The following is a 16,005-nucleotide window of genomic DNA, read 5'->3' on the forward strand; positions in this document are numbered from 1 at the left end:
TTATTGTGAAGTGGAAACGTCTAGGAGCAACAATGGCTCAGCTGCAAAATGGTAGGCCACACAAGCTCACAGAACGGGACCGCAGAGTGCTGAAGCACGTAGCATGGAAAAGTCATCTGTCCTCGGTTGCAACACTCACTACCGAGCTCCAACCTGCCTCTGGAAGCAACGTCAGCACAATAACTGTTCTTCGGGAGCTTCATGAAATGGGTTTGCATGGCCGAGCTGCCGCACACAAGCCTAAGATCACCATGTGCAATGCCAAGAGATTGCTGGAGTGGTGTAACGCTCGCTGCCATGGGACTCTGGAGCAGTGGAAACACGTTCTCTGGAGTGATGAATCACACTTCACCATCTGGCAGTCCGACAGACTAATCTGGGTTTGGCGGAAGCCATGAGAACATTACCTGCCCCAATGCATAGTGCCAACTATAAAGTTTTGTGGAGCATGACAATGTTCCCGTGCACAAAGTGAAGTCCATACAGAAATGGTTTATTCGAGATCAGTGTGGAAGAACTTGACTGGCCTGCACAGAGCCCTGACTTCAACCCAATCAAACATACTTTTTGGGATGAATTGGAACGCCTACAGCGAGCCAGGCCTAATTGCCCAACATCAGTGCCCGACCTCAACATCTAGTGGAAAGCCTCCTCAGAAGAGTTGAGGCTGTTATAGCAGCAAAGGGGGACCAACTTCATATTAATGCCCATGATTTTGGAATGGATCTTCGACAAGCAGGTGTCCACATACTTTTGGTCATGTAGTGTATATATACAGTATTTAATAGAGTACTACTGTCTACTGCAGTCAAAATACAGCCAAGGCTTCTTGCTGTTATTATTAACAACCAAAATGACCTCATCAGCTCCTCCTGACTTGGGTTACCCATCCATCTGTGGCTTTGCTCACACGCGTACATAAACGCACACACCCACACCATACCGAACCACACAACACCACACTATACCACACCACACAACTAACAGGGGTCATCTTTCCCTCCCCAGCCAGGGACTATGAGATCCAGAGAGACCGGATAGAGCTGGGACGCTGCATCGGAGAGGGACAGTTTGGAGACGTCCACCAGGGAGTCTACAACAGCCCGGTAAATAGTACCGTAACAAGTATATAGTACTGTAAAAAGTATATAGTACCGTAACAAGTATATAGTATTTTAACAAGTATATAGTATTGGATAAGTACAGAACCAGTCAAAAGTTTGGACACACCTACTCCTTCAAGGGTTTTCCTTTATTTTACTATTTTCTCAACAACAACAAAATGTGTTAAAATAAAGAAAGAAAAACCCTTGAATGAGTAGGTGTGTCCAAACTTTTGACTGGTACTGTATATATTACATAACAAGTATGTAGTACTCTAACAAATAAATAATACTGTATCTGTCTGGCTAAATGCAGACAAAGCATCTCTCCTCTCACCCTCAATCCCCAACCTCTCAATTTCACCCGACTGTAACCATCTAGCTAAACACATCTCTCCTCTCAACCTCAATCCCCACGTGTTCCTCTCAATTTCACCCGACTGTAACCATCTAGCTAAACACATCTCTCTACTCATTTATATGTTCAATATTGTCTTGAACATAAACTGACCCAATGTTTTGTCTTGTGTCTGACTTCCAGGAGAATCCCACTCTGAGCGTGGCCATTAAAACATGCAAGAACTCCACGTCGGACAGCGTGCGTGAGAAGTTCCTTCAGGAAGCATGTGAGTGTGCTGAATTGTAGTGTAAGCTAGTGCTGTGTCACTGTAATGGGACTGAGGGTGATTGCAGCTGCTGCTGGTTGCCATGTATGCACACACACACACACACACACACACACACACACAGTCACACACACACACTGCCTGATGGTAGTCTCAGGTTGCTTTGCTCACTGTGTTTACAGTGTTCCCAGGCAGATGAGGGAATATGTTCAATTTAATGAAGCTGGTAACTGTAAACATTGGCTTTGTTCCAAAATTCACCCTAGTGCCCTATGTAGGGAATAGGGTGCCATTTGGGATGCAAATTGACAATATTTGTGAACTAAGAGCAGTGACATTTGAGTCTGTGTTAGACCTATCCCAGGGAGCCTTTCTCTGTTCCTTTGAACATGCTCAATTAAATGTTTTTATTTTATTTATATTTTGGGGGTGGGGTAATCAAATGTTAGTCTACATCTTTCCACTCTAGTTCTTAACTGTTTGGTGAAATCCTCACACCCCTTTGTGATGTGTGTTCCTCAGTGACCATGCGTCAGTTCGACCACCCCCACATAGTGAAGCTGATCGGTGTGATCACAGAGAACCCAGTGTGGATCATCATGGAGCTGTGCACGATGGGAGAGGTGAGGTGTCCTGGCGGTTGGGTTGACAGTGAACCATACAAACACAGAGTATGTTTTGATAGATAGGCTACGTACAGTATGCAGAGGTGTTGTTGTCATTCTTGTAATAGATGGGAGATCCCAGAAGACAGGAACACGTTTGGAAACAGTTTCCTCTGTCGTCCACCTATCTCTGGAAAAACAAAGAGGATCAATCTTATTGACGTTTTTCATCTTCCAGTTGAGGTCCTTTTTACAAGTAAGGAAGTACAACCTGGACCTGTCAACGCTGATCCTGTTCTCCCACCAGCTCAGCACAGCCTTGGCCTACCTGGAGAGCAAACGCTTTGTCCATAGGTCAGACCACCACCCATTATATCCTGCTATTTAGGTTGATGTAGACACTTTAAGATTATGTTAAGCTTTCATTTTCTAATATATTTATTTGTGCCACGCTGTCAATATTTAAGTACTCAATGTACAGTTTGCAGAATTCCAGAAACTTTCCAAAATCTCCAGGTTTTCCAGAATTGATAGTTATTATCTCTTTGTGTGAACGTCTCCAGGGACATTGCTGCCAGGAACGTGCTAGTGTCTTCCACAGACTGTGTGATGCTGGGAGACTTTGGCCTCTCGCGTTACATGGAGGACAGCTCCTACTACAAAGGTACAAACCTGTTTAATACGGTCTCTGGTACAAACCTGTTTAATACTGTCTCTGGTACAAACCTGTTTAATACGGTCTCTGGTACAAACCTGTTTAATACGGTCTCTGGTACAAACCTGTTTAATACGGTCTCTGGTACAAACCTGTTTAATACGGTCTCTGGTACAAACCCACTGACTTCCAGGCTGATGTTTTTTGCACCATCTGCTGGTTGTGAAAGCCATTGCAGAATCTCTACACGCTGAAGCACACATGGGTTTTGTCTCAATGTCCAACCTTTTTTCAGCTTCCAAGGGGAAACTTCCAATCAAATGGATGGCTCCAGAATCCATCAACTTCAGACGCTTTACCTCAGCCAGCGATGTGTGGATGTTTGGTGAGTTTGGCAGCTGCAGATTACACACATCTAGCTATCAACTCCTGTGTGTTCGTGTTTGTGTCTGTCTCTGTCATATGTATAGCCTGTCCTTACAGTCTTTCCCCCCTCCCCACCCCTCCCCTCCTCTCCTCCACTCCTCTCCTCTCTCCTTCCCTCTCCTCTCTCATTCCCTCTCCTCTCTCCTCCCCACTCCCATCCTCCCTCCTCTCTTCGTTCCTCCTCTCCTCTCTCCTCTCCTCCTCTCTCCTCCCCTCCCCTCCTCTCCTCCTCTCTCCTGACCTCCCCTCCTCTCCTCCCCTCCTCTCCTCCCCACTCCTTTCCTCTCTCCTCTCCTCTCTCCTGACCTCCCCTCCTCTCCTCCCCACTCCTTTCCTCTCTCCTCTCCTCCCCACTCCACTCCTGCCCTCCTCCCTCCCCTCCTGCCCTCCTCTCTCCTATTCTCCCCTCCTCTCCTCCTCTCTCCCGCCCTCCCCTCTTCTCCTCCCCACTCCCCTCCTGCCCTGTTCTCTCCCCTCCTGCCCTCCTCTCTCCTATTCTCCCTCTCCCCCCTTCCCTCTCCTCCCCACTCTTCCCCTCCTATCTCCTTCCCTCTCCTCCCCTCCTCCTCTCTCCTCCCCTCTCCTTCCCTCTCCTGTCCTCCCCTCGTCTCCCCTCTCCTCCTCTCTCCTTCCCTCTCCTCCCCTCCCCTCTCCTCCCCTCTTCTCTCCTCTCCTCCCATCCTTCTCCTCACCTCTCCTATCCTCCCCTCCTTCCCCTCCCCTCCTCTCCAGGTGTGTGCATGTGGGAGATCCTCATGTACGGTATCAAGCCCTTCCAGGGGGTGAAGAACAACGATGTCATCGGGCGGATAGAGAACGGAGAGCGTCTGGCCATGCCCCACAACTGCCCTCCCACCCTGTACAGCCTGATGACCAAGTGCTGGGCCTACGACCCCAGCAAGAGACCCCGCTTCACAGAACTCAAAACCCAGCTCAGGTCAGTACCTCTGGAGGGAGAAGTTCAGGGGTCGGAAGTGCATTGCTTTCCTTTACAATCCTAATGAATAAGTATACTGGGACAGGGAGGACCTGACCCAAGACCAGCACTCCTACTCTGAGATGCTGCATTAATGTAGGCTCTGGTGAAGTATATGCCTCAGGATAAAAGGTGCCTTTAAGCACAGATCTAGGATCAGCTTAACTAACCTATTCCTCACCCTAACCATTAGTAGGGGGCGAAAAAACGAAACCGTCTAGAAGAAACGCCTCATACGTGCTTGGCAGTGTTCTTTCACACACAGTGTCCCTGCTTTATAGCTCTGGAAGAATTATGTTGGGGCGGCAGGAGGCCAAGAGTGTTGGGCCAGTAACCGAAAGGTTGCTTGATCAAATCCCTGAGCTGACAAGGTAAAAATCTGTCGTTCTGCCCTTGAACAAGACAGTTAACCCACTGTTCCCCGGTAGGCCGTCATAGTAAATAAGAATTTGTTCTCCCTTGAACACTGCAGTTAACCCACTGTTCCCCGGTAGGCTGTCATAGTAAATAAGAATTTGTTCTCAACTGACTTGCCTAGTTAAATAAAGGTTAAAATAAATGTTCCACATTGCTACACAAGAGGTCACTGTTTCATGTATTAGTGTACAGGACACTTCAGTAAGTTTAGAAACAGAGTGGTCTCAGCTACTTAAGTTGTAATCCAAGTAAGAGTGGGGTTCCCGAGTGGCACAGCGGTCTAAGGCACTACATTGTGCTAGAGGCGTCACTACAGACCCTGGTTTGAACCCGGGCTGTATTACAACCGTCCGTGATCAGAGGTCCCATAGGGCAGCACACAATTTGGCCCACTGTTGTCCTGTTTAGGGGTTTGGCCGGGGTAGGCCGTCATTGTAAATAAGAATTTGTTCTTAACTGACGTGCCTAGTTAAATAGAAAGAGGCAACAGGTTGATGCCATATTCCCAATAGAGACTATCAATTATCAGCACACAATGCACTTCAATGGTCTATCTATGTCAATCAAATCCATGGTAGGTGGATGAAGTGTGATGTATATAGATCTTTTAGACTAGCTGAAGCAAAGCCACATTAGAGGGTGTGTGTGGGTACATTTCTGTGGGTAGTCCACGACTGCATCCCAAATGGCACCCTAATCCCTATATAGCACACTACCTTTAGACTAGAGCCCTATAGGCCCATTTGAGACGCAGCCCTTTTGTGGTGGATTTATTGCCTTACCTATCCCATGGGCCATTGGCCTTAGTATGTGAGAACCTGTCAATCAATCAATCAAATGTATTTATAAAGCCCTTCTTACATCAGCTGATGTCACAAAGTGCTGTACAGAAACCCAGCCTAAAATCCCAAACAGCAAGCAATGCAGGTGTAGAAGCACGGTGGCTGTCTGTCTGTCTGTTCGTTGATAAAGTCCTAGAGTATGTGAGAACCTGTCTGTCTGTCTGTCTGTCTGTCTGTCTGTCTGTCTGTCTGTCTGTCTGTCTGTCTGTCTGTCTGTCTGTCTGTCTGTCTGTCTGTCTGTCTGTCCGTCCGTCCGTCCGTCCGTCCGTCCGTCCGTCCGGTTAACTTTAGACCGACTGGGCCGTTAACTTTAGACCGACTGGGCCGTTAACTTTAGACCGACTGGGCCGTTAACTTTAGACCGACTGGGCTGTGTGACTCGTGTCCCTGCAAGATAATAGTTTACATTCTACTGGACCCATGTTCAACACAGACCCATTTCCAAAGCCATATGTCGAGCAGTGGGTATGTTTTGGGAGAAGATAGAGGGAGAGATTAGAGAGGGAGAGATTAGAGAGGGAGAGATTAGAGAGGGAGAGATTAGAGATAGAAGGTGTGTATAGAGGGAGAGGGTGTGTATAGTGTTGTTGGTTGTCTATCAAAGGTCTTTGCTGCATGGTTTGGGTGATAGTTACCCTGTTACTGTGTTCCTATTAGGGAAAGGGGGATACCTAGTCAGTTGTACAACTGAATGCATTCAACTGAAATGTGTCTTCCACATTTAACCCAACCCCTCTGAATCAGAGAGGTGTGGGGGGGCTGTCTTAATCAATCCCTCTGAATCAGAGAGGTGTGGGGGGCTGTCTTAATCAATCCCTCTGAATCAGAGAGGTGTGGGGGGCTGCCTTAATCAACATCCACGTCTTCGGCTCTCAGGGAACAGTGGGTTAACTGCACAACGCTCTAACCACTAGGCTACGTGCCGCTATAGGTGTCTGTCTGCCTGCCTGCCTGCCTGTCTGTCAGTGTAACAGTATAACTTTAAACCGTACCCTCGCCCCAACACGGGTGCGAACCAGGGACCCTCTGCACACATCAACAACGGTCGCCCACGAAGCATCGTTACCCATCGCTCCACAAAGGCCGCGGCCCTTGCAGAGCAAGGTGCAACACTACTTCTAGGTTTCAGATCAAGTGACGTAACTGATTGAAACGCTAGTAGCGCGTACCCGCTAACTAGCTAGCCATTTCACATCCGTTACACTCACCCCCCTTTCAACCTCCTCCTTTTCCGCAGCAACCAGTGATCCGGGTCAACAGCATCAATGTAACAGTATAACTTTAAACCGTCCCCTCGCCCCAACACGGGCGCGAACCAGGGACCCTCTGCACACATCAACAACGGTCGCCCACGAAGCATCGTTACCCATCGCTCCACAAAGGCCGCGGCCCTTGCAGAGCAAGGTTTTATTTTATTTATTTTTATTTAACCTTTATTTAACCAGGTAGGCAAATTGAGAACACGTTCTCATTTACAATTGCGACCTGGCCAAGATAAAGCAAAGCAGTTCGACACATACAACAACACATAGTTACACATGGAGTAAAACAAACATATAGTCAATAATACAGTGAAAAAAATAAGTCTATATACAATGTGAGCAAGTGAGGTGAGATAAGGGAGGTGAAGGCAAACAAATATATGTATAAATAAATAAAAATATAAAAAGGCCATGGCGGCGAAGTGAATACAACACAGCAAGTAAAATAAAAACTAAAAACACTGGAATGGTTGGTTTGCAGTGGAAGAAAGCGCAACACAAGGTGCAACACTACTTCTAGGTTTCAGAGCAAGTGACGTAACTGATTGAAACGCTAGTAGCGCGTACCCGCTAACTAGCTAGCCATTTCACATCCGTTACATCAGGTGCTATCATGAACGTGGCTGGTCTTGCTCCATTTGAAGCTCTTGGGTACAGTGTGAACTGCGTATTGTCTCTAGCCCATAGTAACGTAAAACGTTATGTCCACAATTCACAGGGAGAGAAAGGAAACACAAGGTAGGAGGGAATCCCTCCACACTTCCTTACAATCGCCTCTCCTCTAGCCTAGCCCTGGGTCGCATTCATTAGGCACCAAACAGAAGAAAACGGGATAAAACAGGGATGGACTACCTGAACCTGTCCAATAAGAAACACAGTTTTTTGCATTCCTTTGAGATACATTTTGCTACGGTGTGCCCTAGTGAACACAACCCGGGTAGTTAGTTCCACAGCATCATACTTCCCAGTCAGTCCAGTCCAGTGGTAGGCTGGCTGATAGACTGACTGGCCGGGGGCCAACCACAACAGGCTGCCCATGGCAGGAGGAAGGAGGTGGAGCTGCTGGCTCTGATAAAGAGAGTTTATTGAAACAGTACAGGACTTTCACACACACTGCTGTGGATATGACTGGGGAGCTGGTGGGTCATCATGGTTGTGGTGTGATTGGATGCACATGGGCTCTGAGGCATACACATGGGAGATGAGCATTTTCCTGAGAGGTAAATTAGACAATCACGTTACTGGTGGGTGAGGATGATTGAACTTGGATAATACATTTAGTAATAGATACAGATAATGGATAATACATTTAGTAATAGATACAGATAATGGATAATACATTTAGTAATAGATACAGATAATGGATAATACATTTAGTAATAGATACGTGCTTCTACACCTGCATTGCTTGCTGTTTGGGGTTTTAGGCTGAGTTTCTGTACAGCACTTTGAGATATCAGCTGATGTAAGAAGGGCTATATAAATAAATTTGATTTGATTTGATACGGATAATGGATAATACTTTTGGTAATAGTTACGAATAATGGATAATACTTTTGGTAATAAATACGAATAATGGATAATACATATAGTAATAGATACAGATAATGGATAATACATTTGGTAATAGTTACGAATAATGGATAATACTTTTGGTAATAGATTTGAATAATGAATAATACTTTTGGTAATAGATACGGATTTTTTATTTATTTTATTTTTATTTTACCGTTATTTTACCAGGTAAGTTGACTGAGAACACGTTCTCATTTGCAGCAACGACCTGGGGAATAGTTACAGGGGAGAGGAGGGGGATGAATGAGCCAATTGTAAACTGGGGATTATTAGGTGACCGTGATGGTTGAGGGCCAGATTGGGATAATGGATAACAAATTTGGTAATGGATAATACATTTGGTAATAGATTTGAATAATGAATAATACTTTTGGTAATAGATACAGATAATGGATAATACATTTGGTAATAGATCCGAATAATGGATAATACTGTCTGTGTTATGACTGTATGATAAGCTGTTGTGTGTTCCCTGCAGTACAATCCTGGAGGAGGAGAAGGCCCAGCAGGAGGAGAGACTGAGGATGGAGATGAGACGTCAAGTCACTGTGTCCTGGGACTCAGGGGCCTCTGACGAGGCCCCCCCTAAAGTAAGAACCCTAATCCTACCCCCCTAAAGTAAGAACCCCACCCCCCCTAAAGTAAGAACCCTAATCCTACCCCCCTAAAGTAAGAACCCCACCCCCCCTAAAGTAAGTTTAAAAAATGCTCTCCTGCTACCAAAAGTCACTTGTATCAAAGTGGCATGTTTTTATGGAGTCCCGTCAGTGGACATTGAAATCAAGGCTGGTCTGGACACCACCAAAAAAATATTTTAAAAAGACATACGGACAGGACCAAAACAAGACGTCGGCGTACGGCCCCTTAGTGGGAAGTGGCCATCAACAAATAAAGACCTGGAGGAGGGTCTGGGGGGGGGGGGTTTCATTCCAAATGCTCACTCAGACAACTTATTCAGTACTTTGAGAGTCACTTACAGGAATTGCTTAATGTAATCAGCTGTTGATATTCACCCCTTCTCTTTAAAGGGACAATCCATATGTTTGCATAAATACAAATAGCCATGTCTATGAAGTAATAGCCAGGGCCCGGTTCCCAGATGGCGATGGAACTTAAGCTTATGAGTGTTCTACAGCTGCACCCTCGAGAGCATCCTGACCGGTTGCATGACCTGATATGGCAGGTGATGCAACGCCTGGTATGGCAACTGCTCGGCATCTGACCGTAAGGCGCTAGGGAGGGTAGGACATACGGCCCAGTACATCACTGGGGCCAAGCTTCCTGCCATCCAGGACCTATATAATAGGCGGCGTCACAGGAAAGCCCATAAAATTGTCAGAGACTCCAGTCACCCAAGTCATAGACTGTTCTCTCTGCTACTGCACGGCAAGCAGTACTGGAGCACCAAGTCTAGGACCTAAAGGCTCCTTAACAGCTTCTACCCCCAAGCCATAAGACTGCTGAACAATTAATCAAATGGCCACCGGACTATGCTACTTGCTGTTTATTATCTATGCATAGTCACTTCACCCCTACCTACAGTTGAAGTCGGAAGTTTACATACACTTAGGTTGGAGTCATTAAAACTCGTTTTTCAACCACTCCACAAATTTCTTGTTAACAAACTATAGTTTTGGCAAGTCGGTTAGGACATCTACTTTGTGCATGACACAATTAATTTTTCCAACAATTGTTTACAGACAGATTATTTCACTTATAATTCACTGTATCACAATTCCAGTGGGTCAGAAGTTTACATACAGTAAGTTGACTGTGCCTTTAAACAGCTTGGAAAATTCCAGAAAATGATGTCATGGCTTTAGAAGCGTCTGATAGGCTAATTGACATCATTTGAGTCATTTGGAGGTGTACCTGTGGATGTATTTCAAGGCCTATCTTCAAACTCAGTGCCTCTGCTTGACCTCATGGGAAAATCAAAAGAAATCAGCCAAGACCTCAGAAAAAAAATTGGACACCTCTAAAAGTCTGGTTCATCCTTGGGAACAATTTCCAAACACCTGAAGGTACCACGTTCATCTGGACAAACAATATTACGCAAGTATAAACACCATGAGACCACACAGCCGTCATACCGCTCAGGAAGGAGACGCGTTCTATCTCCTAGAGATGAACGTACTTTGGTGCGAAAAGTGAAAATCAATCCCAGAACAACAGCAAAGGACCTTGTGAAGATGCTAGAGGAAACAGGTACAAAAGTATCTATATCCACAGTAAAACAAGTCCTATATCGACATAACTTGAAAGGCCGCTCAGCAAGGATGAAGCCACCGCTCCAAAACCACCATAAAAAATCCAGACTAGGGTTTGCAACTGCACATGGGGACAAATATCATACTTTTTGGAGAGATGTCCTCTAGTCTGATGAAACAAAAATAGAACTGTTTGGCCATAAGGACCATCGCTATGTTTGGAGGAAAAAGGGGGAGTCTTGCAATCCGAAGAACACCATCCCAACCATGAGCACGGGGGTGGCAGCATCATGTTGTGGGGGTGCTTTGCTGCAGGAGGAACTGGTGCACTTCACAAAATAGATGGCATCATGAGGATTGAAAATGATGTGGATATATTGAAGCAACATCTCAAGACATCAGTCAGGAAGTTAAAGCTTGGTTGCAAATGGGTCTTCCAAATGGACAATGACCCCAAGCATACTTCCAAAGTTGTGGCTTAAGGACAACAAAGTCAAGGTATTGGAGTGGCCATCACAAAGCCCTGACCTCAATCTCATAGACAACTTGTGGGCAGAACTGAAAAAGCGTGTGCGAGCAAGGAGGCCTACAAACCTGACTCAGTTACACTAGCTCTGTCAGGAGGAATGGGCCAAAATTCACCCAACTTAGTGTGGGAAGCTTGTGGAAGGCTACCTGAAACGTTTGACCCTAGTTAAACAATTTAAAGGGAATGCTTCCAAATACTAGTAGAAAGAGGAGGAAGGGAAGTGCTACTAAGGTACACAATAGTACATTTTGGTAGATAGAAGGTGCTCTTTGGTAAAAGGGGTAAATTGGTCATCAAAAAGAAAGGAGGACCAAGGCACTCTTCATATAATTAATTAAAATGCCTTTATTAGTATGGCATGTTCAATAGAAACAGACGCGTTTCGGCTGCATGGCCTTCGTCAGGGAGTACTAATTGAGTGCATGTCAACTTCTCACTGGGAATGTGATGAAAGAAATAAAAGCTCAAATAAATCATTCTCTCTACTATTATTCTGACATTTCACATTCTTAAAATAAAGTGGTGATCCTAACTGGCCTAAGACAGAGATTTTTTACTCGGATTAAATGTCAGTTTAATTTGACAGGTAATGAACTGTCCATTGATCAGCACAGCGATTGATAAAACAGGACCATGTTTGTAAAACGGCCTGCCAGCCGCAGACCATGTGTAACCGTTGCCAGCCCAGGACGTCCACATCCAGCTTCTTCACCTGTGGGATCGTCTGAGGGGGACGGGGGTGCTGGGGTGTATTTCTGTCTGTAATGAAGCCCTTTTGTGGGCAAAACTTATTCTGATTGGCTGGGCCTGGCTCCCCAGTGGCCACCCATTTTTGTGCCCCTGCTCAGTCATGTGCAATTTAAAGATTAGGGCATAATGAATTTATTTCAATTGACAGATTTCCTTCTATGAACTGTAACTCAGTAAAATCTTTGAAATTGTTGCATGTTGCATCTATAATTTTGTTCGGTATACAATAGACCAACATTGCTATTGTAGTAGGTGAATGCTGTGTGCTGAAAAACCTTGGTAGAGCCTGGGTGGAGTAGGCATTGTGGTGCTCATGTGAATGTCCTTGCTTTTTCAGCTTCAAACCAATGCATACACATAAAACTTTAGTTTTTTGTTTTTAATAGTTTAGTTACTAGTTTGTGGGATTCAACGTCTGTGTCTTTTATGTGTAAGGATTGTATATTATCCATAAATAGTTTCCTCATCTAAGAATAATAAAGCTTTCTTATCTGATTTTATCTCTGGATATGGGATAGAGCGCCATCCTATGGTTGGAATGTAGATACATGTCAAGCATGCCATTGTGTACAAGATTTCTACAAAGGATAGCTTGGTGCTTTGCATCTAAAAGTCGATTAAGACTGGGGTTACAGTGTAAACATATTTCTGAGGTGTCCTAGTGGTTAGAGCATTGGCCCAGTAACCAAAAGGTTGCTGGATCAAATCCCCGAGCTGACAAGGTAAAAATCTGTCATTCTGCCCCTGACAAAGGCAGTTAACCCACTGTTCCCCGGCCGTGGATGTTGATTAAGGCAGCCCCCGCACCTCTCTGATTCAGAGGGGTTGGGTTAGAAGCAGAAGACACATTTCAGTTGAAGGCAATGTTGTACAACTGACTAGGTATCCCCCTTAGATATTTTAGGTAGCTAGATACAATGACTCTCATTCCCTGTCCAATAGATGGGGATCACAACCTGTAGAAAGTCTATCTATCCCATGTGTACTTCAGTATGCTTACTGCATGATCTGTCACCCCCTCTCTGAGCAGCCTAGCAGACCTGGTTACCCCAGCCCTCGGTCTAGTGAAGGATTCTACCCCAGCCCTCAGCATGCTGGACAGCTCAACCATTACCAGGTACTATACTATACTACTGTACTATACTACTGTACTATACTATACTACTATAATACTGTAGTATACTACTGTACTATACTATAACATGCTATGCTACTGTACTATACTATAATATACTATACATTACTATACTATACTAACACACTTTTAACACAGAGAATGAGTGCTGATAGACATGGCAGCTCTGCTTCTAGCTCCTAAGCAACTTTGCAGTATTTTGTCTGTTTGTGTGTTATTTCTTACATTACTAGCCCAGAATGTTTTTTGTGTCATTACATACATCCGGAAATAACTTTTGGATATCATAATGGCGGTAATTCACCAGCATTACGACCTTCCCGAATTGGATCCTTTGTTCGTACCCCCCCAGGGCAATTGAACTCATCCCAGAGGCTGCTCCAAGACGCCGACGTGGGTGAAGAGGTATTCTGAGTGGACTTCCAGTCCGACTCAGGAGATGTGCACACCATCCACCGCTTGCGAGTATATTACTTGCTAATGTTCAGTCTCTGGATAATAAAGTAGATGAGCTCAGGGCGAGGATCTCCTTCCAGAGAGACATCAGGGGCTATAACATACTCTGTTTCACGGAATCATGGCTCTCTCTCTGGATATACTGTCCCTGTCCATACAGCCAGCTGGGTTCTCAGTTCATCGCGCAGAAAGGAATAAAGAACTCTCCGGGAAGAAGAAAGGCTGTGGTGTATGTTTCATGATTAACTACTCATGGTGTAATTGTGATAACATACAGAAACTCAGGTTCTTTTGTTTGCACGACCTAGAATACCTCACAATCAAATGCAGACCGTATTACCTCCCAAGAGAATTCTCTTCGGTTATAGTCACAGCCGTGTATATTCGCCCTCAAGCCGATACCACGGCGGCCCTCAAGGAACTACACTGGACTTTGTGCAAACTGGAAACTACATATCCTGAGGCGACATTTATTGTAGCTGGGGATTTTAACAAAGCAAATTTGAGGAAAACACTACCGAAGTTCTATCAACACATTGACTGTAGTACTCGTGCTGGAAAAACGCTGGACCACTGTTACTCCCCCTTCCGGGATGCCGACAATAAAATACCAAATTCCAAATATGATTGAATACAAACAGTGTAGTTATTCCCTCCGTAAGGTAATCAAACAGACAAAAATGTCAGTGCAGAGGCAAAGTAGAGTTGCAATTCAACGGCTCAGACACGAGACGTATGTGGCAGGGTCTTCAGACAATCGCAGATTACAAAGGGAAAACCAGAGTCTTGCTCCCGGACAAGCTAAACACCTTCTTCGCCCACTTTGAGGATAACACAGTTCCACCGACGTGGCTCGCTCCCAAGGACTGTGGGCTCTTGTTCTCCGTGGCGTAAGACATTTAAGCGTGTTAACCCTCGCAAGGCTAACGGCCCGGACGGCATCCCTAGCTGCGTCCTCAGAGCATGCGTAAGACCAGCTGGCGGGAGTGTTTACGGACATATTCAATCTCTCCCTATCCCAGTCTACTGTCCCCACATGCTTCAAGATGTCCACCATTGTTCCTGTACCCAAGAAGCTAACAACTAAATGACTATCGCCCTGTAGCACTCAATTCTGTCATCATGAAGTGCTTTGAGAGACTCCTCGGGGTCCTGGGTCTGAACCCCGCCCTGTGCAACTGGGCCCTGGACTTCCTGACGGGCCGCCCCCAGGTGGTGAAGTTCGGAAACAACACCTCCACTTCGCTGATCCTCAACACAGGGTCCCCACAAGGGTGCGTGCTCAGCCCCCTCCTGTACTTCCTGTTCACCCATGACTCACACCTCCAACTCAATCATCAAGTTTGCAGACGACACAACAGTAGTAGTCTTGATTACCAACAATGACAAAACAGCCTACAGGGAGGAGGTGAGGGCCCTGGCGGAGTGGTGCCAGGAAAATAACCTCAACGTCAACATAACGAAGAAGCTAATCGTGGACTTCAGGAAACAGCAGAGAGAGCACGCCCCTATCCACATCGACAGGACCGCAGTGGAGAAGGTGGAAATCTTCAAGTTCCTCTGCGTACACATCATTGACAATCTGAAATGGTCCACCCACACAGACACCCACACAGACAGAGTTGTGAAATGGTCCAACCAAAGGAGGCTGAAGAAATTCGTCTTGGCCCCTAAGACCCTCACAAACTTTTACAGATGCACAATTGAGAGCATCCTGTCGGGCTGTATCACCGCCTGGTACGGAAACTGCACCGCCTGCAACCGCAGGGCTCTCCATAGGGTGGTGTGATCTGCCCAACGCATCACCGGGGGCACACTGCCTACCCTCCAGGACACCTACAGCACCCGATGTCACAGGAAGTCTGTATTCTATTTGACTGTATTTTAGTCAATGCCACTCGGACATTGCAGGTCCTAATATTTATATATTTCTTAATTCCATTCTTTTACTTTTAGATTTGTGTATTGTTGTGAATTGTTAGATTCTACTGCACTGTTGGAGCTAGGAACACAAGCATTTCACTACACCCGCAATAACATCTGCTGAATATGTGTATGTGACCAATAAATGTGATTTTGAATTACTGTGTATTACCCATAGAATTAGAATGGGGTTCCACGTCTCTTCTATTGATTGACAATACTGGTTTAGTAAATGTACTTAAATGGAGCTGTCTTCGTGAATATTTTTCTAGCTACTTGGCAGTGGTTTGGTTCTTACTAGCTAGTGGTAGACAGACAGTGGACAGTGTTACATGGACAGACAGTGGACAGTGTTACATGGACAGACAGTGGACAGTGTTACATGGACAGACAGTGGACAGTGTTACATGGACAGACAGTGGACAGTGTTACATGGACAGACAGTGGACAGTGTTACATGGACAGACATTGGACAGACAGTAGACAGTGTTACATGGACAGACAGTGGACAGTGT

General features: G+C 45.5%; 1 protein-coding gene across 16 annotated transcripts in view; it reads left to right on the forward strand.

The window, feature by feature from the left end:
• The window catches only part of LOC139555236 (focal adhesion kinase 1-like), a 219,602-nt gene that overhangs the window by 178,651 nt on the left and 24,946 nt on the right, over positions 1–16,005 (forward strand). For 14 of the 16 annotated variants that reach the window (XM_071368874.1, XM_071368875.1, XM_071368868.1 and 11 more), the window contains 9 exons: positions 1,009–1,106; positions 1,645–1,729; positions 2,252–2,352; positions 2,573–2,688; positions 2,898–2,998; positions 3,285–3,374; positions 4,148–4,352; positions 8,966–9,077; positions 13,007–13,093. In XM_071368874.1, coding sequence (XP_071224975.1) covers positions 1,009–1,106; positions 1,645–1,729; positions 2,252–2,352; positions 2,573–2,688; positions 2,898–2,998; positions 3,285–3,374; positions 4,148–4,352; positions 8,966–9,077; positions 13,007–13,093 — 995 coding nt within the window. Of the gene's footprint in view, positions 1–1,008; positions 1,107–1,644; positions 1,730–2,251; positions 2,353–2,572; positions 2,689–2,897; positions 2,999–3,284; positions 3,375–4,147; positions 4,353–8,035; positions 8,133–8,965; positions 9,078–13,006; positions 13,094–16,005 lie in introns of those variants that run through there. The other 2 variants (XM_071368873.1, XM_071368876.1) reach the window with 2 other exon arrangements.

The sequence above is a fragment of the Salvelinus alpinus genome, chromosome 26 (genome assembly GCF_045679555.1).
Source record: "Salvelinus alpinus chromosome 26, SLU_Salpinus.1, whole genome shotgun sequence".
Lineage (NCBI taxonomy): Eukaryota > Metazoa > Chordata > Actinopteri > Salmoniformes > Salmonidae > Salvelinus > Salvelinus alpinus.